General features: G+C 64.5%; 6 protein-coding genes across 6 annotated transcripts; all 6 read right to left on the bottom strand.

Annotated features, from left to right (window-relative positions):
• Window positions 1–4434: 4434 nt before the first annotated feature.
• Window positions 4435–5613, bottom strand: EMIHUDRAFT_444611 (hypothetical protein). Its single transcript, XM_005773186.1, has one exon. It carries the CDS (start codon window positions 5592–5594, stop codon window positions 4689–4691), a length of 906 nt encoding a protein of 301 aa, XP_005773243.1. The 5' UTR covers window positions 5595–5613; the 3' UTR covers window positions 4435–4688.
• Window positions 5614–6727: 1114 nt separating this feature from the next.
• Window positions 6728–7894, bottom strand: EMIHUDRAFT_241750 (hypothetical protein; the record flags this gene model as incomplete). The annotated part of the gene is made up of 1 exon (XM_005773187.1): window positions 6728–7894. One exon carries the CDS (start codon window positions 7892–7894, stop codon window positions 6728–6730), a length of 1167 nt encoding a protein of 388 aa, XP_005773244.1.
• Window positions 7895–7943: 49 nt separating this feature from the next.
• On the bottom strand, window positions 7944–8470 carry EMIHUDRAFT_241751 (hypothetical protein; the record flags this gene model as incomplete). The annotated part of the gene is made up of 2 exons (XM_005773188.1): window positions 7944–8004; window positions 8331–8470. The coding sequence occupies 2 exons, from the start codon at window positions 8468–8470 to the stop codon at window positions 7944–7946; spliced, it is 201 nt and encodes a 66-aa protein (XP_005773245.1).
• A 32-nt stretch (window positions 8471–8502) lies between these two features.
• On the bottom strand, window positions 8503–9558 carry EMIHUDRAFT_368993 (hypothetical protein). The gene has a single exon (XM_005773189.1). The coding sequence runs from the start codon at window positions 9518–9520 to the stop codon at window positions 8633–8635; it is 888 nt and encodes a 295-aa protein (XP_005773246.1). The 5' UTR covers window positions 9521–9558; the 3' UTR covers window positions 8503–8632.
• Window positions 9559–16615: 7057 nt separating this feature from the next.
• On the bottom strand, window positions 16616–17156 carry EMIHUDRAFT_75096 (hypothetical protein; the record flags this gene model as incomplete). Its single annotated transcript, XM_005773190.1, has 2 exons — window positions 16616–16765; window positions 16944–17156. The coding sequence occupies 2 exons, from the start codon at window positions 17154–17156 to the stop codon at window positions 16616–16618; spliced, it is 363 nt and encodes a 120-aa protein (XP_005773247.1).
• Window positions 17157–18477: 1321 nt separating this feature from the next.
• Window positions 18478–19204, bottom strand: EMIHUDRAFT_368999 (hypothetical protein; the record flags this gene model as incomplete). The annotated part of the gene is made up of 2 exons (XM_005773191.1): window positions 18478–18525; window positions 18555–19204. A coding segment is annotated over one exon (283 nt), but the record flags the coding sequence as incomplete, so codon positions are not given.
• Between the last annotated feature and the right edge of the window lie 5941 nt (window positions 19205–25145).

Below are 25145 nucleotides of genomic sequence, written 5' to 3' on the forward strand. Positions count from 1 at the left end.
CACGCCGCCCCTCAGGCAATGTGCTGCTGATAGGCCTACACCATCTCTCCGCCAAACGAGCCCCTGGAGCAGGTCTCCTACATGCGGCAGGACGCGAGCGTCGAGTGCTACACCGAGAAGCACGACGGCATCACCGACCTCGCCATCGGTTTCATCGTCCTCTGGCCGGTCGGCTCGCTGGTCCTTTTCACGTCGCTCCTCGCCGCCTGCTACAAGCCGCTGCAGGCCAAGTCGCCGAATGCTCTGACGCGGGCCACCGCCTTCCTCCACCGGGAGTACGAGAAGACCTGGTACTGGTGGGAGGCGGTCGAGCTGGCGCGCAAGCTCGTGCTCACGGGCTTCGTGCTGCTGATCCCGGAGAAGAACGCATTCCTTCGCCTCGTGGTGGCGACCCTGATCTGCTCGTGCTACGCCGTCGTGCTCGCCGTCGTGCGGCCGTACAAGCGGGTCGAGGACGACGTGCTAGCCGTCGCCACGAGCCTCGTCCTCCTCCTCCTCTTCCTCGGCACCAACTGGACCACCATCTTCCTCGGCATCGAGGAGCGGTACCAGGGAGCCGACCCCGCCGATGTCCTGGGCTTCGGAAAGCTCAATGCCATCGTGGACACGATGATCGTGCTCGTTGCTGTTGCGCTCGTCTTCTTCTTAATCGGCGCCGTCGTCGCCGCCCGCCGCGTCGCCAAGGTCCCCACGATCCGCCTCGTCTCGACCAAGCAGCCCCCCGAGATGAGCATCGGGACTGGCCTCACGTGGCACCTCTTCCTCTCTCACATCTGGTGCGTCGCGCAGCTAGGAGGATGATCAAGCCAGGCCGCATCCAACTCCAACCCCCTAACCATGCAGGTCGACCGGTCAAGACGCCGTCGGAAACATCAAGAGTGAGCTCCAGCTGCTGGTGCCGGGCCTCAAGATCTTTCTCGACGCGCGCACAGGCTCAGCCGCGCTGCTCTAGCTACACACCGCCCTTCTGACGCACCGCGGTGTGCGCACAGGTGGATGATCTCAAGGATATTGGGTCGCTGGAGGAGTACATCCAGCACTCGCAGGTCATCCTCTTCTTCCTCTCGTGTGGCTACTTCCGCTCCAAGGCGCGCTCTCGCCGCCCTGTCCCGCGCTCGGGATCGTCTGGCTCTCAACGCACCCGAGTCTGCTGCGCCCCTCGACACTCCCCACGGCTCACCGCCCGCCTGCTTGCGTGCCACCAGAACTGCCTCCGCGAGATCCGCTCGTCGCTCGAGCAGAGCAAGCCGATCGTCCTCGTCCAAGAGGCGGACCCTGCAAAGGGCGGCGCGACGCTGCAGGCGCTGCGCGGCGAATGCCCCGAGGACCTGCAGCCGGACATCTTTGAAAAGGGCTGGACGCACACCATCTACATGCGAGTTGTGGAGTTCCAGCGCGTCTCGCTCAAGACCATCGTCGAGGCGCTGCGGGGCACAGCCGCAGCCCTCTCGCCCCTCCCGAGACCTCAGCCCCGGCACCCTTGAACCACAGGCGGTGCTCCTCTGCTCGCCCAACTACTTTGACCGGAGCTCCCTCCCGCTCTGCGTGCCGGGCGAGCCCGAGAGCGAGTTGCTCGCCTTTGCCAAGGAGACCATGCTCTGGGCCTCGCCGGCCAACGCGGGCGCCCTGGAGCTGGCCAACAAGATCGCCGCCGCCTTTGCCGGTCTCACGATCTCCACCGCCGATGCTCGGCCGGCCACCGCGACCCACATGCTGCTCTACCTCAACGAGGACAGCTTCAGCGACGCGCGGCTGGCCGACCAGGTCCAGCAGGCGCGCAAAGACAAGCTGAAGATCGTCATGGCGCACGAGAACGACCCGGACCTCGGCGGCTGCGAGTTTGGCAGAATGTTCGAAGTCACGCCGCAGGAGCTCATCGCCGACGGGCTCTACAAGACCCTGGCACGCTCGTGCTTCCCGGGGCGCCACCACCCGGCGCGCGCTTTGTCTCTCACACATCTCGCCTTGCGCACTGGCGGGACTCACCAGCCAGGGCGTTCCGTTCCGCAGGTGTCGCTCGCGCTTCTGGCAAAGGACCTCGGCGCGACTCCCGCTCAGTCGGGCAGTGTCGCAAGGATGAGCCGCCTCTCGGGCAGCATCGCCAAGCGTGGCAGCCGGCTCGTTCCTACGATCAGCCGCCGCAGCTCTGCGAAGACAACCACCGCGGGCGACGGCTCTGGAGGCGAGGCGACGGTCTCGGTGGTCTCGGAGGAGTCCGCGGTCTCGGTGCAGGCGGCGCAGGAGCATGTCTAACTCTTCGGCGGCCGCACTTACGGCAGACGCCACAGCACACAGACGCCATCTTGAGCAATTCACATGAGCAGGCACAGCGACCCGCCGGGGAGGAGGGGCGGGAGGCGTTTGCCGCGTCGGCGACCCACATGGGTCTGGGTCCATATCCGCCGCGCGCTCTCGCAGTGATGGGGGCTTTTGCGCAGCGGTGTGCTGCGCGGCGAGCCTTTCTCTGGAGCGGCGAGGCGTAGTTTGGGGGGGGGGGGGGGGTAGGCCGGCACAGCTGAGGCTCCGTCGCCGTACTCGCGTGCTTACTCCGTGTCCCGTGCGTCGTTGCATTTCCTTGAGCGGTGGCTACTGGCAGGGTGTGGCTCTTAGTTGCGCCGTGAGCGCTGGAGTTGATTCATGATTGTAGAATGATGTGCGAGCCTCCATTGATTGTGCGGTGAAGAGGCCCCCAGACGCCACTCCACCGCGACAGTCCGACTCCACACTCTCCAGGTCCAGCCAGACCGTACGTATGGGGTCAGGGCACAGGTGGGGTCAGCTGACGTCAGGCTCGCACCGGTCCCGCGCCGGCGACGGCCCCGCCAGAGGTCAACCGAAAAAGCTGACGCAGAACCCACTTTAGAGGGGTCAAACCCCCAGCCAAATGCACAATCATCCCTCACAAGACCCAGAAGCCTGTCTGTATAGAGACGATCCAGAGCCGTAGTGAGTCTAGAGACTAAAGTTCGAGTGCGCCGAGAGAGCTCGAGCTCCTCTCGACGCGACTCGCGAGCGCCGTGCCCGTGGGGAAGCGATCGATTTCCATCCAGGAGGTGGGACGCCGAGCTGGACATGGGGAGGTTCGTACTCTAGGTCTAGCAAGGTGCGCGCGCGGCGGCGACAAACAGGTGAACGAACGAACTCACATATCGGCCGGCACTCAGTACAGAGAGGGGCCCCAAACCCCAGCCCAATGCGCCACTACAAGACCAGAACTTACACGGAGAGGGGCTAAACCCCCAGCCCAATGAAAAAAAAATTGCTTTCGAAGAAAAACGAGCACGCATAGTCTCCCCCCTCCATTCTCTCCCCCTTGGCGTGTGGCGCGCCTCTCCCCCCAGCTCTCGGTATCGCGTACTGCACGAGGCTACCGTGGGCCCCGCCTGCGCGCTGGGGGTTCCCTGCCCTGTCGGGCAGCCTAGCTCTGAACCTGGGGTCGCTACCTAATGCGGGGCGAATGAGTGATGAAGTTAGTGCCTTGGTGTGCCCGTTCCTCGTTATGGCTTCCCCTGGTCTCGCGACCATGAATGAGAGCTCTCACTCCCAGGGTACTCCCGCGTATCTGGCTCCCTTATATCCCCCCCCTCTTCCCCCCCCTTTCTCTCTCCGAGATGACCCGTGCTCTACGTGCCTAGGGTTGGTCTTCGGGGAGGGGGGATTGTCGGTGTGTCCTCGCGAGTTTTCTCGCTGGGCGCCCAACAGCTTCGATTTCCCTCCTTAGCGCCCCGGGTAGAGCGTGGTCTCCCCTGGAGCCTGCCACGCCCGTTCTGTCTAAGCCCAGGGTTCAGCTTTCCAGTTGATCCTTATCGGACTGGTGAGTTCCTTCTACGGGCTCGGAGTGGCTCTCTCTCCACGCTCTGCGTGGGCTCACGTCATTATCCTCAACGATTGTGCCCAAGACCAGCGCAAACGCATCAAAGTGGAAGTACCTGCGCGCGCGGGCAGGGAAATGAGCAATCGGCACGTGCATTGCTGCGGGGCAGGGGCGCTCACGAGTTTAGCACATCCCAGACGCTGGCCAGTTGGTGGTTGGCCTTGGTGACGGCGATCGTTCCTGAGATAATGGCCAAGCAGACCAGAGACATGACCACGGGATACTTCCCCGGCGGCAGCGCGGAGATGCGGACCATGGCCAATGGCGGATGAGAGAGACGACCTATGGGGAGGTAAGAGTGCCAAAAGGACGGTGTGGATGTGGATCGTTGTGAACGCGGGTCTCCCCCCATCCCCAGGGCCTCCAGGGCTCGCACCTCAACCTCTCATAGACCAGCGCACAGCGCCAGAGGAGGTATTTTCTTCTCAATAACAAGGCTGTGAACATGAGGGTGGTGCCTCGTGAAACGGACCCGCCGGCCAATGAATCGAAAGGCCCACCCACCCACCCACCACTGCCACCAGAGCTGGGAGCTGGCATTTCCTACCTAGCGTTCCTTGTTGTGTGTCCGGGTCTGGCCCCTCAATACAGCCAGCATATGAGCTCATCCATCTGCCTGGGAGCCAGACAGACCGATAAACGGCACACGGGACCTATCTACCCAATCACAACACTGGGCACGGGACTCGACTGGTACGCACGCACGAACACAGGTACACCACGGGAGCCGCCTAAGCAGACTCCCGCGAGGGAAAGAAACGATAAACGGCATGTCAGAACTCGCACTCTAGTCTCTACATCTTCTCAATCGCAGTCAATCGGCCGCCCCTCGATCGACCGTCACGCGGAGAGGAGAAGGATAGAGCCCATCTTCCGCCGCGTTGCCGGCCGTCCGCTCTCCGTCGCCCTCCGAACACCCTAAACACGCCGTGTTGCACGTTTCCTGCGCCTGCGCCGAGCCCGCATCAGCAGCGAGCGGCTCGACGAGCGGCGACATGCGGCCGTGCTCGAGTGGATACGACTCCGACTTCGGCTTGAGCAGGAAGTCGTGGTACAGCAGCGTGGCGCATTGAGCGCCCGCCACAAACAACAACCACCAAGACGGGCTGGTGGTGGCCGTTCCGAATGGGCTGGCATAGAGAGCGAGGCCGGCGAGGGACGCTCCGCAAATCGTGCTTAAGATGGTCGCCGCCGCGTACAGCGTCTGCGCTCGCTCCTCGGCGTTGAGTCCGTGGTCGCTGACAGCGTAGAAGAGCATCTTGGCGCACTTTTGGAGGTTACCGGTCGTTAGCGTGGTCATCATGAAGACCTTGCCCTCGAGCAGAGTATTGGGCGAACTCACAAAGTTCATCGCGCCAAGCGAGGCAGACACGGGGCACGCGGCCCACCTGCTCTCAAACAGCAAGTCGAGCACCGCGGCTGCCGCCGTCAGGGCAGCGAGGAGCAAGGAACCCACGCGAACGGGCCAGCGTGTGACATGGGCGAGGGCGCAGAACAGGAAGACGCCAAAAAAGTGCGAGGCGATCATCGCCAGCTTGTAAGAGATTGTGGCGAAAGCACCCGGCAGCGACTGCACGAAGATGGCCTCGCCAATGAAGATCATGTTACCCGTCTGCAGGCCAGCGAAGCTCTCGAAACGAACCCAAGTGATCACGTCGGCGAAGCCTGAGATGAGCGCGAGGGCGACGACCAGCGCGAGGGTGCCCGACGGCGGCGACATTCTCGGGAGTCAAGGGCTGGGCTGAACAGCGTGCCACCCTTGTGGAGGGAGGGGAATAGAGTTTATTTATACCAAAAGGAGGGCTACACGACGCCCTCTACGCTGGGGTGCCGGCGCAATAGAGTTTTGCAAGGATTGGCTTACGCACTCTTCACACAGGGGCACTCACAGCAGACTGTGAAGGTTCACGGGGCCGACTACAGTGTACAGCGGGGAGGAGTGGATTCTAGAGCTACTGTAGGAGTGGATTCTAGCTGTCCTACTGTCCTCGCTGTCCTACAGCGGGGACTATCGCTACGTCAGGGAGGACAAGGACGTTGACGTGCAGCTGCTGCTGTTCGACTCGTTCGGCGGGTTCGGGAAGGGTGTCCGTGAGATCCTCCGGAAGGCGGCGGACGTGCTACAGAACAAGCTGACGCGGGCCCAATACCTCGATGAGGTGACTTGGACCACTAAGAATTGGCTGGGGCTGCAGAAGCAGCGCATCTCAGTCGTTCTTCACACGACAATCGCAGAGCAGGTTGTGAATGAGCTTGCCTGTGGCGAGGCGGACGGGTGCACGGAGCTTGCTAAGTGCCTCGCCGCCCTCGCGGGAGTCGCTTAGGCGGCTCCCGTGGTGTACCGGTACCTGTGTTAGTGCCAGTGCGAGCCAGTCCCGTGCCCAGTGTCGTGCGAGGGAGTTTTGTTGTAAAATTCTAGAGCTCTAGGACGGCCCAGGTTGAGCGAGTTTTCTTCTTTTTGGGCCCTCGCAGGTGTGAGCCTGTTCGTGTCTGTGTGTCGCTCGGTCCTCGGCCGTCGCTCGGTGCGTGCCGTCATCATCTGTCCAGCGTCCACCCATACCGCGTTGGTGTCCAGTCCGAGCCTGGCTGTTCTTCACCTTCCTACCTAACCTAACCGCAGGTAGTCGCTTAGGCGGCTCCCGTGGTGTGTAGACTGTAGTGAGCATATTTGGCGAATCACACTCCACCAAAAGGGAGACGACGGCGAACCCAACAACGACTCAGCAATCTAGCTAGATAGAACAACTCGGCGCCCGCTCGGCGCCATCGCCAAAAAGCAAACAACAAATCGGCGCAACACTGGACGCAAGCCATTCACAGACACCAGCTAGGAACCATGGGTGTGTGCCGTCCCTAATGAGCTGCCCCCCACGACGTAATGGAGCATGCCGTTGGCGCAACCGGCGCGCCCGTCGAGATGCGTCGCCGCGCTTTGATCGCGACGAACGCGAGAGCGCCGAGGGCAGCGCCGACGACAGCAGCGGCGATGGGCACGGATGCCCTTTCAGAATCCTCCGCCGGGTTGTGCTGCCAGATAAGACCAGGGAGACAGTCTCTCAAGGCCACGCCAGAAAGGAACCGGATTGGCTTCGTGCGATCGAAGCGGAAGTCGCGCCCTCCCCTTCCAGCGCCACCGAGCAAAGCAGAGGCGGCGTCTTCCGCTGAGGCGGGCGCCGTCAGCAGCGCCGCCCACAGCCGCTCCGTGTAGTGCCCCTCCTCGATGTTGTCGCCTCGCGTGAGGGCATTGCGCAGGGCGCGCCAGTCTCTGCGCGACTGACGGTGCACGCTCGTTGCGGTTGTGGCGAAGGTGCCCCCGTAGCACACGAGACGCAGTGGATGGAGCGCGGAGTCCAAGTGGCTCGCCGCGGCGCGGGAGAAGGTGGTCTCCACAAACCGCCGCAGTGGGCGTGACGGCGAGATGAAGGGGGCGCTCTGCGCGGCGAGACGGCTCTGCTCGTGCTCTCGGTGGTAGTCTACCAAGCGAAACTCGTCCGCCTCGTGCGCCGCGTGCCATAGTGACTGCGCGCGCTCGCGCGGCACAAGGTTAGTGGGCGGCTCACTGCCACATGCAAAACCATCCTTCGACGCCTGCAGCTCAGACCCAACAAGATGGATGGGCAAGGGCGTATTTTTCCCGCTGCGAGGGCCGGAGGCGGCTCCCGCCGAGGTGTCCTTGAGAAAGAAGATGGACGCAGGGAGCGTGTCGTAGCGGGTCGCGATAAAGTCGGCGAAGGTGTGGTCGTTGCGGCCCACGTTCCTTGCCGATCTGACTGTGGCTCCACTCGGAACTTCGGATGCATTCGGCCGTCGCCCGCATTTGCACACCACGTGGACTCTGGAGACGCTGGCCCCGAGGCACGTCAGGTCGTCCACCGCGCCCTTCAGCCAGGCGAGGGGCGCCGTGCAATACGATACCACGAGCTCGGTCGCGCCAAGCTCGCGTCGACGCCGAAAGGGATACGGCGCCGGACATGGGATGCTGGTGGTGGTGGCTGCCGTCTCCAAGGCGGGTTGGATCATAGATCTATCGACACGCCGTCACTAAGGAGAGGTTGCAGTGAGTCGCCGTTTACGTGAACGATTGCAAAAAGGAATTTTTGAAGCCGAACAGCGGAATTGTCAGCGCGATCCTGCAGAGGTGGGGACGTATTTATTCATTTAGACGGCGCAGCAGGGCAGGACAGGGGTCCAGGGGGCGTGCCAAAGTTTCTTTTGTTTAAATTCTTTTGTATACTCGACAACGAGCAGATACACACACGACCGCGACCGGTCATTCACTTACTCACTCACTCACACTCACTCACTCACAACCGCGCGCCCAGCACATTCTTCCATGGAAAGAGATCCAAAATAATAAATACAATTCTCTGTGAGACGGCGCACGGCTCTTTTCCTCTCTCTCCCGAGCCGGCCGCGGCGCCGTCTCGGGCGCCGTCCGTCGGGTGCATTGGTGTACAACTCGACTTCCTGCCCTTCCCGCTGCGCCGAGGAAGCAACCTCCATTTCCTGAGGTAGCTGTGACCCGATGCCTTCATTGAGTGAGGCTACCATGGCCTGGCGCAACTGCTCCTCCTCCTGCAAGTCGCCAATGCCCATGCCCTCGGGCCGCCAGCGGCTTGTCGTTAGTGGGGGAAATGGTGATTTTTAAATGAACGCCTCGCGCAAAACCACCGCTACCATGCTCCAGAAGACCCTTGTGGGCTATCATAAACACCCAAGATCACGCGCTAACTCTAAAGTGGGCCCGAGATATGCCCGTCAACCCACGGATTTTTTCTGCCCGCGCGGGAGCCTGGGCCCGGCGGCGCACCAGCGGTCGTGGACGCGCTGCCGAGCTTCGCGGTAAAGGTACGCGCTTCCGAGCTCCGCGGAGATAGAGCCCATGCCCCACGACCTGCGCCAAAGAAACTTGACCTCGCTGAACGGTCGGCACTCGTCCGGGCCGCGGCAGTAGGACCAGTCGACGCAATTGATGTCAAGCGCCCAGGGCCATCGTGGGGCGCCTGGGCTGCAGACGCACCGCCGCACCACGGGATCGGGCGTCGGCAGCTCCGGGAAGGCCGCCTTGAGCTGGTGGATCGCGCGCCTATAGCTGGCTCTAGCCGCCAGCCCCCTCGCCTCGGCCTCTTCTGCCTCCGTCAGGTCGTCGTACTCCTCGGAGAGATCGGGAACTACCCAGTCGCCTAATCTTCCTCGGCCGACAATCGTCCCATCTCTCACACAATCCTCGAAATCGCGGGCCGCCACCACGGCTTCGGCCGCGAGCGTGGAGCCGAAGATGCCCTCGGGCCGCGTGTCGCCGACCATCAAGCAGTAGTCGTCCACCTCCCGCGCGACGATCACCATCTCCTCCTTCGCCTCGCTCTCGAAGACTTCGGAGTCGTCATCGATAAGCTGATGCAGCCAACAGCGACCGCCCTGCTGGAGCAACCGCCGCGCCACCGCCGCCTCGTGCTCTGCCGTCATGAGCAGGAGGCGGTTCGCCGTCTGATCGGGCGCTGCCGGCTCGACCTCCATTTCCGACTCGTTGTGGGGCTCGGCGGGCGGCTCCGGCGCCTCGGTGGCGACCGTGGGCTCGACGGAGGCAGCGGCCACCTCGGAGGCCTTGCGTCGCTTGCGCCTCTCCGCTTTCGCGGTCAGCGGCATCGTGCAGCGGTCGTGCAGCGGTCGTGCCCCTTTCCTGAGGGCGGAGGTGGCGGCAGCCGTCAGGACTGCGCCGAGGCACCCTCGGCACCATCGGAGGAGGGTGCATCGCGTGCCAGCGGAGGCGGGAGGGTGATGGCTGTGAGCTGAGAGGGACACAAAGAGGCCAAAACCGAACAGAATGGCGGCCACCTGCCCGACTCAGCCGCAGCCCGAGAAAATTTATTCCGAGACTGAGCCATTTCCCCCACTATTGTCGTGCCACCCGAGTCGTCGCCGTCCTCGGGAATGCCGCTGAGGTTGTCATCGTGCTCGACGGCCCAATGCTCGTGCAGTTCATGCAGCGTCAGGAGTGTGGCTCGGATGCCTGCCTGTGTGCTGACGTCGCTCCGAGCGGACAAAACCGTGGTAAGGCTTTGGCCATCGCCCTCCACCTGTTGATCTTCCGGCAACCACTGCCAACAGCTCACCTCCTGCATCTCGCCGGTATCCGCGACCTCATGCTCAACATGGCTCACCACGAGGTTAGCGTCCAGCCGTGCCTCGACCCAGTCTGTGTAAATCGCCACAGCGCTAGCTCGCTGCTCTGGCGCTGCTGCCTCTAGAAGCGCCTCAAACACAGTGCCGAGCGTGTGGTCGCTGCGACTATTGGCGTTTTGCATGTACGCCGCCGGTAGGTCGGTGCCTAGGCGCATGAACCAGGCCAGAGAAGTGTTGGCTTCCAGCCGTTGCCTCGCTCTGGTGAGCTCACCCGCGCCAGCAGAAGGTGGCGCATCTTCCATGATACGCTGGCTGAGCAGCGCCTTCAAACGCGCGTCGCCCATCCAAGCTGCGCGCCTCGCACGCGAGTCTTCAAGGCAAGCGGCGCAAACTTCGTGCGCGGCAACACAAAAGAGGTCGCACAGCTTGTACGGGCTCTCTGTCAGCCCAATCAAGTGCTCAATAGCACCAAGCCGCTCCTCCACCGTTCGTGTTCCATCACTCGTCACACCGAGACTTAGCTCGAGCAGGTCGACCCGCTGCGAGAGATCTCCGTCCGCGGAAGGCTCACCCCACATTGCCTCTTCGCACCGAGCCACCCGGCGCCACAGTACTTGCTCGCTCGTCGACATGCGGGCGTTTCACCTCGTTTCACTTGCGCGAGAGCGTCGCCTCGGCCTCGAATTTCGTGATTTTTTTCTTGGCGGTGACCTAGGCGGCAGGCGTGAGGGAGGGGCCGCGACGGTGAGGGCGGTCGCGGTGAGGGCGGTGGCGGAGAGGTCGGTGGTGGCGGTGGCGGTGGCTGCGGTGGCGGTGGCGGTGGCGATGGCGGTGGTGGCGGTGAGGGCGGCGGCGGTGGCGGCGACGGCGACGGTGGCACTGTCGCACTGAGTGAGGATCAGAGAGACTAGAGAGGATGGCTGCGAGGGAGGGTGGCGGTGGGGGCGGCGGTAAGGACTGACGCACAGGTTATGTATGTATGTAGGAAGGTGAAGAACAGTCAGGCTCGGACTGGACACCAACGCGGTATGGGTGGACGCAAGACAGATGATGACGACACGCACGAGCGTTGTAAGGACTTTTTTGCGCGTGGTATGTATATGCGTGGTGCTTGAAAAGAAAGAAAGAAAGAAAACAGACACGCGAAACGAGGGATGGGACGAGGACAAGCGCTTGAGCTGCCGCGCTCGCACTAAAATTTCTTCTTTTCCAATTTGCGAGCAGGCGGCGCCTGGACAGCTGCTCATCACCGATATGACCGACTGGTGCACCATCGAGTCCGACCCCGGCGTCTTCACCGAGCTCGTCGAGCAGATGGGCGTCAAAGGCGTCCAGTTTGAGGAGGTCTACTCCCTCGACAGCGGCTCGATGCAGGCGCTTGGCGAGGTGCACGGGCTCATCTTCCTCTTCAAGTGGCAGCAGGACCTCGCGCAGCAGGACGATCGACCGACCGTGAGCGCTCGCCCCACACAGTCGCAGCCTTGCACCGGCGCCGCGGCGTCCGCTGGCGGCACCGCTCCCAGCGGCCTGTGCACGCTGGCCCTCGGCAGGCGTCTGGATACGAGGACCATCTCTTCTTCGCCAAGCAGGTCATCACGAACGCCTGCGCCACCCAGGCCATCCTCTCAGTGCTGCTCAACTCGGAGAAGGTGCTCTCTCCACCCTCGCCGCCGCCGCTGCCGCCGCCTCTGCTGCCGCCAGCCTCGCTCCCACCGTCACCGGACGCCGGCACTGGCTGGTGCGGTCGTCTCTACCGCATGGTCGCTCCACGAGCCAAGCTGGCCTCCCGTAGGTCGAGCTGGGTGAGGAGCTCTCCAACTTCAAGGCGGACGCCCCCACCACCGCGCCTTCTCCTCCCCGCTGCCTCTCTCCTCCCCGCCGCCTCTCTCGTCGCCTGCCGCCTCTCTCTCCTCCCCTGCCGCCTCCGTCACGACCGCACCCTTGGCCAGCACCTCCCTCACCACCGCTCCCCGCTGCCGCCAAGGGCTTCACCAAGGAGTTCGACTCGGAGACCAAGGGCTCCGCCGTCTCCAGCTCCACTCCTCACACGAGATTGCCCGAGATCACCCGAGATTGCCCGAGATCACCCGAGATTGCCCGAGATCACCCGAGATTGCCCGAGATCACCCGAGATTGCCCGAGATCACCCGAGATTGCCCGAGATCGCCCGAGCTCCTCCGACGTGTAGGCCTCGCCATCTCCAACTCGGACCTCGTCCGCACGGCACCTCCAACTCAGACTCCAACTCAGACTCAGACTCCAACTCAGACTGCGCCTCGCCGCCACACACTGCAGTCGGCCCCGTGAGCCTTCACGCCGCTCTCTCACTCTCACAGTCTGCGGCGAGAGCCCCGATGTGAAGAGCGCGTGTGAGGGGTTGAACTCTCACTGCGCGCCGCCGCCGCACGGCTCGCGGCGGCACCTCTCCTCCCACGCCGCACCGGGCCGGTGCTTGCACTTTGAATGCCGTGGGGCTCCTGCCCGTGTCCCGGGCGTGGAGATGCGAGGGTCGCCCCCCCTTGCCCCACCACTTTGTGTGTGTGGAGACGTTTACCTTACCTCACCTTACCTCTCCGGCGGCGTCAGGCGCACAACTCGTTCGCGCCCCCCGACCCCTTCATGTCGGACAACAAGCGCGTGGCGACCAAGGACGACGACCTCTACCACTTCATCGCCTACGTCTCGCAGAGCCGAGATTCGCCGAGATGTAGCCGAGATGTCGACCTCCGCCACTCCACCGCCCGCGTCGCCTCCGCGCGCGCGCCGTCCGCGCGCGCGCCGCCGGCGCCGCGAGAGCGCGGCGCCTCGCCGGAACCTTCTCGGAGCCTTCCCCGCAGGTGCCGGTCGCAGGCAAGCTCTACGAGGTACCCTTCCGACACCCTTCCGAGACCTATTGACACACCCTTCCGACACCCTTCCGACACCCTTCTGACACACCCTTCCGACACCCTTCCGAGACCCTTCTGACACACCCTTCCGACACCCTTCCGAGACCTATTGACACACCCTTCCGACACCCTTCCGACACCCTTCTGACACACCCTTCCGACACCCTTCCGAGACCCTTCTGACACACCCTTCCGACACCCTTCCGAGACCTATTGACACACCCTTCCGACACCCTTCCGACACCCTTCTGACACACCCTTCCGACACCCTTCCGAGACCTATTGACACACCCTTCCGACACCCTTCCGACACCCTTCCAAGACCCTTCCGACACCCTTCTGACACACCCTTCCGACACCCTTCCGACACCCTTCCAAGACCCTTCCGAGACATGCGCCCGTGGCTGTGTCCGCGACACTTGCACTGCCGCGGCCACCACCCGTGCCCCCCCCCCCCCCCTCCCTCCCACAGCTTGACGGGCTAAAGCCGGGGCCGGTGCTGCTCCGCGAGCTATCGTAGTACCCTACCCAACCCGGTACCCAAACCCGACGAATAAAATAGGTGCTGCTCGGCGAGCTGCCGCAGGGAGCAGACTGGCTCGAGGCAGTGGCGCCGGCCATCCAGGCACTGCCGCGGCCTATACCTCGGCCGCACCTCGGCTGCACCTCGGCTGCACCTCGGCTGCACCTCGGCCGCACCTCGGCTGACCCTCGGCTGCACCTCGGCTGACCCTCGGAGGCACCTCGGCTGACCCTCGGCTGCACCTCGGCTGCACCTCGGCTGCACCTCGGCCGCACCTCGGCGGCACCTCGGCTGCACCTCGGCTGCACCTCGGCCGCACCTCGGCTGACCCTCGGCTGACCCTCGGCTGCACCTCGGCTGCACCTCGGCTGCACCTCGGCCGCACCTCGGCCGCACCTCGGCCGCACCTCGGCTGCACGTCGGCTGCACCTCGGCCGCACCTCGGCCGCACCTCGGCTGCACGTCGGCTGCACCTCGGCCGCACCTCGGCTGCACGTCGGCTGCACGTCGGCAGCACCTCGGCCATCTCGAGCCTCGCCCGGTGCCTTTGCCGCAGGCGCGCATCGAGCGGTACTCGCAGAGCGAGATCCGGTTCAACCTGATGGCGATCACCGCCAGCCGCGCGGACGAGCTGCGCAAGCAGATCGCTAGCCTGGCCGAGGGAGACGCCGCGCTCGCCGAGCGGCGGCAGCAGCTCGCGGTGGAGGAGCAGAAGCTGGCGCGGTGGAAGGCGGAGAACGTGCGGCGCAAGCACAACTACCTGCCCTTCCTCATCAACCTGCTCAAGGTGCTCGCAGAGAAGCAGCAGCTCGTCCCGCTGATCGACGCGGCCAAGGAGAGGCAAAAGCAGAGGGCGGCTGCGGGCGGCGGCGCAAAGTGAGAGAGAGAGAGGAGGCTCCCCTCGACCCACGGTGCATATGCATACACACATCATAAACACGTGTACAAGCTAGGCCGTATTAAAGTTTTATATAAAGTTGCGAAACATATCTCACGAATACTTGATTTTTTCCCGGCTGTCGGATTTTTCCGCGCCTCGAAATTCCTAACAATCGCCTCGCCGCTCCACAATGCCTTTCTCCGTTGCCTCCAGCCGCGCGGCGCCATCGTCCTCGATCCAGTGCCGGCCTGTGACAAGCTTGGCAGCTCGCGGATCGACGATCGCCACGAGCTGCTGCCCGGCGACCGCCGCTCGCCTTCGACGACAGTCCTAACAATCGGCGGTGAGCGGCACCTCCTTGGCCCAGCACCGGTGTTGTCACGTCTCAGCTGCTTCATTGCCATGTCCAGTTATGGCGGAGACGCGCTGATAGCATTCCTGTGCACGCAGTTGGACCTGCACGGCCATCGGGTGCGTGGCGCAAAAAGACCTGTTTGCGCTGTCTTCGATATCAGCGGCTACATGCGCTGCTGCGCGTACCTGTGACGCACACATGTTGATCACATCCATATACTTCACTAACATACAGCTGGCGAGCCTTGCATCCCTCGTCTGGCCATGCTGTGCATCATCTCACCGTATGCAGCCGTATACGCCCACGGTGCTCACAGGGTCGGGCGTCACGGTGCTCGTGGCAAGCATCTCCGTCACTCTTGTGACTTGTGGGCTTGGTGGTGTTGCCTCCGGTGCTACTGCTAGCTAGGGTGCCAATGGCGCGACGGGAGGCGGCCATTGGCGCCACTACAGCAACGATTGTTAGGCCGTGGAAAAATCCGGAATTCGTGCCCCGAACCGGCCGACACGTGGCCGCATATATGTGTATATACCACGTCCGTATGGGCTGCACAAGCCAAACCACGCTCATCACAGCTTGCCACAGTGTGGCCCCTGGCAGTGGTAAGCCATTCTTGGTGTACCAGCTCACAGGAGGGCCGCTTGAACACGATTGTTAGACGGCGTGAAAAATCAAGTATTCGTAAGATACCCTGTGGCCTGTGCGCTGTGGCTTTTGGGCGCTTAGCGACGGGGATGGTGACGGTGACGCGGTGGCGAGGGAAGAGGAAGGGGGTCCATTAGCACCAGACAGCGAGAGGGGCAGGGAGGAAAGGGGGAGAGAGGAAGCCAACGGCGATGCCAGAAGCGGCAGGGGACACGATGAACAGGTAGACAACGGCCAAGACGATGGCGAGGACGAGGAGACACGGGACGACGGCAGGCGAGACGAGGAGGACGGAGGCGAGGGAAGAGGCAGCGCCACAGTCGACGGAGGCGACAACGATGGAGAGGGGGAGGGAACGAAAACGCGCACAGAGGATGAGGATATAAACTGGGACGACGCAGCGGAGGGGATGGCTTCGTGAAGGATGGATTAAAAAACATTCGAACAAAGAAGAGGCGACGGGAGGAACCGGCAGAGGATGCAGTGACGTGACACACACACACACACACACACACACACACACACACACACACACACACACACACACACACACACACACACACACACACACACACACACACACACACACACACACACACACACACGGAAATCAGCCGTGCCCCCATGGGCAAAGTTAAGATGCGGGTCCTTGTTGCCGCTTGCGCACTGCCCCCAGACGACTTGCAAGAATAGGATTTGCAGCAGCAGTGCGAACAGCGTCACGACCCGCCCAGTCATTCTGCTAGGGCGCGTGCGTGCCCTCTCCCGCGTTCTCCCGCTGGGACCTGATCGTTCGCGCGTCGTCGTCGTAATGAATCGGATCCGTATCATGGATCGGGTTTTGGGGGGGGGGGGGGGGGGGGGGTTTTTCGAAAACCCCTGCCACACACACTGTCACACACGTGAATCATTCGAGATTCGTGTGCGGGATCCGATCTTCGGGTCCTCCGGCGCCACGTCGACTCGGTCTCGAGTCCTCGTGCAGCGCTCCTTCCGGGACCGGGTTCCGCCTCGCGGCGGACGCGGGACGCCCGCGGACACGGCAGCCGAGCGGGGAGAGCGCGGAGGCCGTCGCGGCGCCCAGTGTCCCGATCCTGACTCCACAGTGCTGCTCAAACTCAAACTCGTCAGTTACAATTACTCAGTAGACTCTCTGTGCCAGCGCTCCGCTCCCCCCACGTACTCCAAATCTCTCTAACTCGCCAGAGTGTACTTTTGCGCAAGCCCAGCTTGCACAGCGTGCACAAGGCTCGAGCCCAGCATGCGCTAATCCCCACCCCCGAATCCGTCACCGCGGCCGACGTCGCACGTCTCGAGCCGGCCGGCGTCAGTTTTGGAACAGGAAGCGCAAGTCATCCTCCGAGAGCTGCGAGAGCGAGCCGATGTCTCCGCCGACGGTGCCCTCGAAGACGAGCCGCTTCTTGTCCTGCAGGCGAAGGATGCGCTCCTCCACGGTGTTGCGCACGACAAACCGAACCTACAAAGCGAGGGCGCGGGTGGCGCTGGTGGACAGAACGGAGCTGCTGGGCGCACGGTGGCGCGGGGGCTTTGGGGGGTGGCTGGTGGGCGGTGGTGGGTGGGTGGAGAGGGTGGGTGGGGTGGGTGGGGGGCAGCTGCGGTGGCCGCGGGGGGTTGGCAGTGGCGATATGGCGCACCGCGCGGATGGGCTTGTGTTGGCCGAGCCGGTGGGCGCGGTCGATGGCTTGGTACTCGGCGGCCGGGTTCCACCACGGGTCCATGAGGTAGATGTGGGAGGCGACGGTCAGGTTGAGGGCGACGCCGCCCGCCTTGAGGGAGATGAGGATCACCCTCGTGCCAAAGTCGTCCTTGAAGGAGTTGAGCACCCCCTCGCGCGCCGCGACGGACATCCCGCCGTTGAGGCTTGAGCTTGACCACCTTGATGCCCGCGCGCTGGATGCGGTACTTGGCGCACGAGAACGACGCCGTGCGCGGCGGCTGCATCTTTGGGCGCTTTTTTGAAGTGACGCCGCGCGACCTGATTGCCGATGGGCTGTACAACGACCTCGCCGTCGGCTGCCACACCGGCCCGCATCGCCAGGTGTCGCTCGCCCTCCTCGCAAAGGCGCTCGGCGCGACCCATCAGACGGTCGACTCTAGCGTGCGCGTCGCCCTCTCCCGTCCCGCACGCCGCACCACCGCAAAGGCGCAGCCGTCGATGGGCGACGACGTTCTTCCGCCACCTCGGCTGCCCTCCGGCTGCTCCTACGAGGAGCCGGACACCCTAGCCAGCTTGGTCGTCTGAAGGCAGGCACCAGCGCTCCCTGTCTGTCGCTCCCTCCCCCCACCGTGGCGCCGCCCGGGCTCCTAGTGCGAGTCTATGTGTGGCGCCGTGGGAGTGTGCGTGTGTGTGGATTATGTGTGCACTAGCCACTACAATGTGGACTAGAGTTTAGTCGCGCGGAATCACCTCTGAGAGTGAACGGCTCAAGACATGAGATCGACCTTCGCAGTGACTGGGGTACGGGGTGTGGAGGGTGAGTTGAACAGGGGTTGTGCGCCAAGCCCTCCTGCTCGGCTCCATCCAGCGAGTAGACAAGTGTTACCATCAACAGAGGAGAAGGATATGACCTCAGGGCTGATGTGACCAAGCGCTGGTAGCGTGGTTTTACCTCACACCCATGGTCTCACAGTGTGCCGGCAGTCGCCGAGCAGTGTCGCTCACACAAGCCGCAGCACAAGTGACTGAGGGCCAGTGAGGGCGAGCCCATCGCTGTCACAGCTGTACGTGGCAGCCGCACAGTAGGCTGTGTCAGCTGTGCAGAGCGTGTGAACAGCAGAGGAGCTGCTCTCCAGGCTTCTGTCGCAAAGAGCTGCATGCCACCGAAAGCGCTGTCGAGGTTCGCCGAGCGCGGCGCAGGTTGAGGGAAGCCGCCACCGACGAGCGCGTTGGACTTTTCACTCCGGACAAAGACGGGGACACAGCGGACGGTGCGGGGTGTGTCCCCGTCATAGCGGCGAGGCGCGGGACCGTCTGTGGCGAAGTGGGCCGCGTCCTCCGATATTGTTCAACCCAGCATCCACACCCTTTAGGGGCACATCCACCTTCCTGCTGTCGCCCGCCACCCATGGCTAGCCCATACCGCGCCGGTGTCCAGTCCCCGAGCCTGACCGTGTTCTTCACCTCGTAACATACAAACGAATAGAAATTCTAACGTACAGTAGAGGCAGTACTCCGACTCTTCGAGAGACATGCTCACCCTCCCCTCCCTCTCTCATGTTCATGTTCATGTCATGTTGTGAGTCATGTCACTCGGTTGGTCGGGTGCGACGAACACCGCTTGCCCGCGGCGTTGCGGCCTCAGACGGCCCCCCGCCGCTCAGCCGAGTCGACGACCCAGAGGCAAAGACGGCCGAGTCGACTCGCCGCCGCCGCCTTCTCCTCGTTGACGAGGATGAAGAGGCCGGCTCAGACGGCTGAGCCAGAGGAGGGGACGCTGACGTCACAGGCGTGGCGTGCGTCCACGGCCTCTCTCGCCGCAGCAATCCTTGCGTCCAACGCAGCCACCGCAGGGGGCGGCCGAGGCGAGGCGCGAGGCGAGCGGGAGGCGGCGTCACTCTGCGTGTCCACCCACTCTGCCGCGGTGGCTGGTGAGGAGGAGAGGGCGGCTGGTGAGGAGGAGAGGGCGGCGGCGGCGGCGGCGGCAGCGGTGGCGGCGGCGGCATTGGAGGCGACAGCGGGGGAGGCGGCGGAGCGGATCGTAGTGGCGGCGGCGGCGAAGGCGGCATTGCGACCCTCCATTGCGGCGGCGTGCAAGTCCTGCGGCATTGCGACGCGGATCCTGCGCGCCGGCGGCAAGTCGGGCGGGACGAGGACGGTGAGCGTCGCGTCCACACCAGCGACAAAGATGTGCATCCGCTGCCCAGCGGCCAGGTCGCTTGGGATGGTCACGAGGAGCTCGGAGGCCGGCATCCAGACGGCCGCCCCACGCGAGGCCCGTCAGCGTGGCGAGGAAGAGGTCGACGTTTGTCTGGTTCCACGCCGTCAGCAGCGCGGTCTGCAGCAGCAGTGGGCTCGCGCGCATCGCGAGGCCCAAGCACACCACGGCCACGCCCACCTTGGCCGCGCAGCCGGCCCACTCGGCGCGGAACTGCGTGAGCACCGCCGGGGGCGGCGTGCGAAAGAAGGCGGGCCGCACCCACCAGTACACGTCGCCGCTGCTGTCCATGGCGCCGGTGAGCTCCGGACACGGCTCGCACCCGCGCGCAGCTCGCGGGCCCAAAAGGCGGTCAGCGCCGCAAGACGCATGTTGAGGACGGCGCTGTACGTCACGGCGAACGTGGGCGGGAGCAGCGCGGCCGCCGCCCACTCCGTCGGGTTGGAGACGCCGAGCCAGTCGAGGAGGGGGAGGAGGTGGAAGACGGTGGCGACCGCCCACCCGAGGAGCAAGTACTTTGCGTGCTTCTCCTCGGTGCCGCACCAGTAGACGACGAGGAGGCTGAGCTTGAGCGCGACGAGGCAAGCGGACGGGTACGGCGCCATCCACGCGCCCGCCACAAAGAGCAGAACGAGCGAGATGTCCCTGCTGTGGTGGCAGCAAACGCCTACCAGCGACTTGCGTCGTAAACAAGAGAGCCGGGCGTACATGCCCCCCTTGCGGTGGCAAGCACACGCCGAAGTAGAGCTCGTTCCGCCGGCTGCGGCGGCGCAGCGCCGTATCCTCGAGCGCGCGCGCGGTGTCGTGGATGTCGTGGATCACGCCTGCACACAGCTCTCTTTGTGAGCCGTCAGACGTGTCTTGATGCGCCGCCGTTCGCGGTCGCGGATGACGCCCGAGTCAGAGGCCGATGCCAGGCCCTCGATCTTGCCCGTGCAGAGGCAAGCGCCAAAGTCAAGGCAGAGCAGCGCCGCCGCCGCGAGGCAGAGGAGGGAGGGCACGTGCGACGCCACCGCCAGCACGCCGCCGCTGGTGAGCCTCGGCGCGATCGGCAGCAGCCCGAGCGCGAACGGTACCGCCGAAAGGGCTGCGCTGACCGGCCGGTCCCACACCTTCGCCGCCACCGCATCCTTTGCAAGTCGAGCCGCCGCGGTGAGCGCGATGAGCGAGAAGACCATGCTGACGAGCGCAAAGTCGCGTGCCTCGGCCGCGCCCGCCCGGCTGGTCGAGATCAGGCAGACGACGATACGGCAGACCTGGGGGCGTGTCACGAGCAAGTCGGGTGGGACGTGTCTGGTCGAGAGCAGGCAGGCGACGAAGCGGCAGACCGAGCTGCCCGCGAGGACGGCCGACGCGCCCGGAGAGAAGAGCTCGCTTGCCCGCTCCTCGCTGGAGGTGGTCGAGACGTGCAGGAAGAGCGCGAGCTGCATCACCATCCCGTCCAAGCCCGCGCGCGCCTCCGCCTCGGGGCCATCCAGCGCCGGCGGAGCAGTGGCGTCGGCGAGCGGGCCGCCGGCGTCGGAGCGCCACAGAGGCCAGTCAGACCAGCGAGGCCAGTCAGACCAGAGGGGCAAGCCGTTCGACCAGCGGTGAGCGGCGTAGGCGGCGGCGCCCTGCAGCAGCAGCTGCGGCGCGAGCAGCCTGCCGCCGCGCCGGAGGCGGCTCGCGAGCCCCTCGCAGATGCGGAGGCCGAGCATGGCGACGGCGCAGCGCGGCACAAGGAAGCTGCCTGCCGCCCAGATGCCGCCGCGGGACGCCGCCCGGAAGGAGGCGGCGAGGCGGGCGGCGGCGTCGAGGCCGACGCGCGAGCTCGCGCCGAGCATCAGCGCGAGGGAAGAGGAGCCGGTCATGCCCGATGACGAAGTGGCGGTACTGGACGTGCCCCATGGCGAGGTGGCGGTACCTGGGCACGGCAGTAACGGTGCAAGGCCCGGTGCGCGTCAGTGAGCGGTGTGGGGTTGTGTGCGTGCGTGCGTGCGTGCGTGCGTGCGTGTGTGCGCGCGCGCGTGTGTGTGGCAGTACCTGGCGTGGCGGTAGAGGGCAAGGGACGGCCCGCACGAGAGGAGGATCGCTATCCCGACGGTCGCCACGTCGACGGCCACCAGCAGCAGAGAGCCGAGGAGGAAGGCGTCGCACCTGGCGGATCATTGCTCATTCCTCGCGAGTTCCGACCGACTGCTCGCGGGATGGCAACGCACCAGACGAGGACGACGCGGCAGGCGAAGAGCGGGAGGAGCAGGCCGTCTCGAGCCAAGCCCGTCTCGGGGCCGCCGATGATGCGCTCCGCGAGCGCCGGGTGCGGCACGCCGAGCTCCAGGCTCTTCTCGGAGCCGTATACCACCGCAAGCCACGCGAGCACCGAGAGGCAGCCGGTCCCGACCACGCTATCGACCTCGCTGGTGCCGGTCCCGACCGCGCCAATGTACACGGTAAAGTCCCACAGGCGGCAGAGAGAGCTCCACAGGCGGCCGAGAGAGAGGCCGCCGGACGATTCGCCGACAGAGTCGCCAGCGCCGTCGCCGGAGTCGCCAGCGCCGTCGCCGGAGTCGCCGGCGCCGTCGCCGGAGTCGCCGGCGCCGTCGCCGGAGTCGCCGGCGCCCTCGTTGCGGACTGCAGACGGGCAGTCTGGGCCGGCGCATTCCACGGCTGCTGCATCCGCCTCGACCCACACAAACGTGTCGCACCGTCACAGAAGGCGTCGTCGAAAGAATTTCAAAAACGCAGGAAATTCCTGCGTGGTGGCGGCGTGCCGTCCTCCATCCCTCTTTTACGCTTCTTTCTTTTTTCGTGGCCCATCTCGAGGTTCTCGAGGAGGATATCCTTTGGCCGCGTTGGGTAGGTTCTCGAGGTTCTCGAGGTGGATATCCTTTGGCCGCGTTGGGTAGCGAGGATTGGTGTAACCCGAGCCACGGAGGCGTGTTTTCTGACGGCCGACCGTCAGTGCACGGAGTTGCCCCTTCTCCGACTGCCCCGGCTAGTTCCCGAGGTCGCGCGGGAGTGACCCCTGCGTCCCCCGAGACCTAGCGCGGGTGGGTTGGAGGGGGCTCGCCCCGCTCCTCCCCATCGGGCCGCATGAGCGGCCACGCCTCGCAGATCGAGGATTGGTGTGACGCGATCCACGCAGGCGTGTTTTCTGGCGGCCGACCGTCAGTGCACGGAGTTGCCCCTTCTCCGACTGCCCCGGCTAGTTCCCGAGGCTCGCCGGGTTTCCCCTACGTCACCCAGGACCTAGCGCGGGTGGGTTGGAGGGGGCTCGCCCCGTTCCTCCCCATCGGGCCGCATAAGCGGCCACGCCTCGCAGATTCGTTTCTCGCGCCTGGGTCAGGCGCGCGGGGCATCCCCCGGGTCGCTCGACACGACCAGCGATCCGAAGAGTGGCCGCTATGCGAAGGAAAGAGTGGGGCCCTCGGGGTACGCCTCGTCCGGCCCCCTCCGAGGGGGGAAGGGAATTGCGGGGTCCCCTCGGGCGCCTCAGTTCGGCCCTCCCGAGGGGGGGAGGGGAGCAAGGGGGTGGGGGGATTGGGGTGGTGGGGAGGGGTCTCGGATTTCATGTGGCTAAGACTTGCCTTTCGGGGAGGGGCCTCCGTGCAGGCGAGTCCAGCTCAACCCGACGTCTTCCCCTCCTCCCTCGAGGCAGCGAGTAGGCAGCGAGAGGAGGTCTCGAGCGCCTATATGAAGGTATGTGAGATGGTGATGGGAATGGGTGTGGTCGGTCGGTCGGTCGGGCGGTCGGTCGGGCGGGCGGGCGGGCGGGCGGGCGGGCAAGCGGGGAGAGGCGGGCGGGCGGGGCGGAGCGGGCGGGCGGGGTGATCGGAGAAATCGTAGCCACAATCAGCAGCAGCGGAGCAGCAGCAGCAGCAGCAGCTGATGACATCGCCCAAGTAAAGTTTCGTGTTTTGGTCACGACCGAATTTTCGGCCGGGCCCTAGCAGCTCGACAACAAATTGCGCGTTGAAGCCGGCCGCCTCCTCCTTGGTGGACACGTTTACGAAAGCTGGGCATCCAATGCTCGAGTCGGCGCTGTTTGTTCCGCACAGGTGGCCCGGGTTCCTGACGCCGAAGGCAGAGTCCTGGACTGCAGTGAGCTTGTACAACCCCGCTCCCTTGCTTTCGATTTGAAACACCGTGGCTTCTGTGATCGGGCGAGGAATTTTGACAGTTATGTCCTCGACGACAAGGTTGCCCGACGAGTCCGCGGAGGGCGAGCAGACGATTTCGCTCGACGAGTCCGCCATCCCGCACTTGTGGGGTATGGCAAATTCCTGGTTGGGGAGCGTAGTTCCGTCAGCGTACGTGCTGCGGTCGTTCAGCGCCCACGCCTGCAAGGTGAATTCCCCCCTTCTCTCGCTCGGCACGAGGGAGAAGACAAACGGGAGGAACGAGTCGCTCGTGTCCTGGTTGTTGAAACGATCCTGGAGGTACTTTCCGGTGTACTTTGCGCTCCCGTCGCATGTTATGGTGTAGTCCGCAATAATTTTCTTCCCCACGCGAATTTGTCCATTTTTTTCTTTGCGGTTGAGCTGGCAGAACCTGTTGCTGCTCACGCTCTTGATGACCACGGTCTGCAGATCAACCGTGCTTGCAGACCCCACCCGATCTTCATTGATCCATTGCGCTTGCATTCCGCCCAGAAGCTTCGCCTGAAGAATGTGGAAGGCTGCTTTAAGCAGCGCACGCTTTACGTCGCCGGGATCCCTCAGTTTGTAGATAGGGGTGATCTTGTAGTCCACAACGTCAGCCTGACTGGCCACAGTTGCCGCCCAGTCTTTGTAGGTATCAACGGAGCACGTCGCCAGGTCCCCGCCGTAGCACTTCACTTTCGTTTTTGACCTCGAGTTTTCGTCAGAATTGCTTGTGTCATCCGACGCCGTGGCGGAAGCTGACGCCACCCCGTATGAGAGGCACGTTCGCGGTAAATTTTCCCGCAGCGAGCTTGGCATCTACTTCCAAAGCCTCGCCGCCCGCGTTCGAGACAGCGCCGGTGGTCGAGACTTGGACCCCGTTGAGTCGTACCGAGACCAGAGTTGCGCGCCTTCCGATCACACTGGACTGTCCGCTTTGACCACCGGCGCACGCACGCACTGTTCCGGCGGCTCGACGTCAAGGGCGACACAGGGTCTCGTCCTCATCAAAGAAGAGCATGCACGCGAGGGAGCTGATATGCCTCTGCCGCTCCCCCTCACTCTCCGCCGCCAAGCCGTCGAAGAGGCCGATGGAGAGGAGCCCCGCCTGAAGAGAGAGCTCCACACACACAGTCACGAGGGGCTGTGCGATGGCATACCAACTCGAGTTCTTTGCCGTCTTCCACGGCGCGCACTGCACTGGGCCGTGCACGCTTGATGCCATGGGCCGCCTGTCCTTCTAGCCGTGTAGTCGCGAGGGCTGCCCCCCCCCTTCCCCCCCCGCCACACCCTGTGTGTGTGAATGGAGAAGTGCACCCTTACCTCACCCTCGGCCGCTCGCTCGCCGAGCTGCTCGCGCTCCTCGAGGCGCAGGTGAGCGAGGCGGGGTGGGGCGCAAGCTGCGAACCGTCTCCTGCTCTCCTGTCGCTAGTCTCGGACACGGGGGCCTAGACAGAGGGGCCCGGCCGCTCTCTCCTTGAGGTTGCCTGCTACCGCTGCTACGCGTGTAGGAGCGAGGCGGCGGCAGGCTCCACTCGCGACTCGACAGAGGAGGAGGAGGCGACGCCAGCGCCACCCTCGTCCGCTTTGGCGCACCGTCGCATGGCGGCGGAGGCGGAGGCGGCAGCAGTGGAGGCGGCAGCAGTGGAGGCGGCCGCAGTGGAGGCGGAGCAGGCAGTGGAGGCGGAGGCAGCGGAGGCGGAGGCAGTGGAGGCGGAGGCAGTGGAGGCGGCGGCGAGGGCGTCTACTTCGAGGTCGAGATTCGGCCCGAGGGGTGGGTGCGGAAGGGCGGGAGGGGGCGGGGGCGAGGCCACGTCACCGGAAGGGGGCGGGGCAGGCC

Source organism: Emiliania huxleyi (genome assembly GCF_000372725.1).
Source record: "Emiliania huxleyi CCMP1516 unplaced genomic scaffold EMIHUscaffold_342, whole genome shotgun sequence".
NCBI classification, from domain to species: Eukaryota; Haptophyta; order Isochrysidales; family Noelaerhabdaceae; genus Emiliania; species Emiliania huxleyi.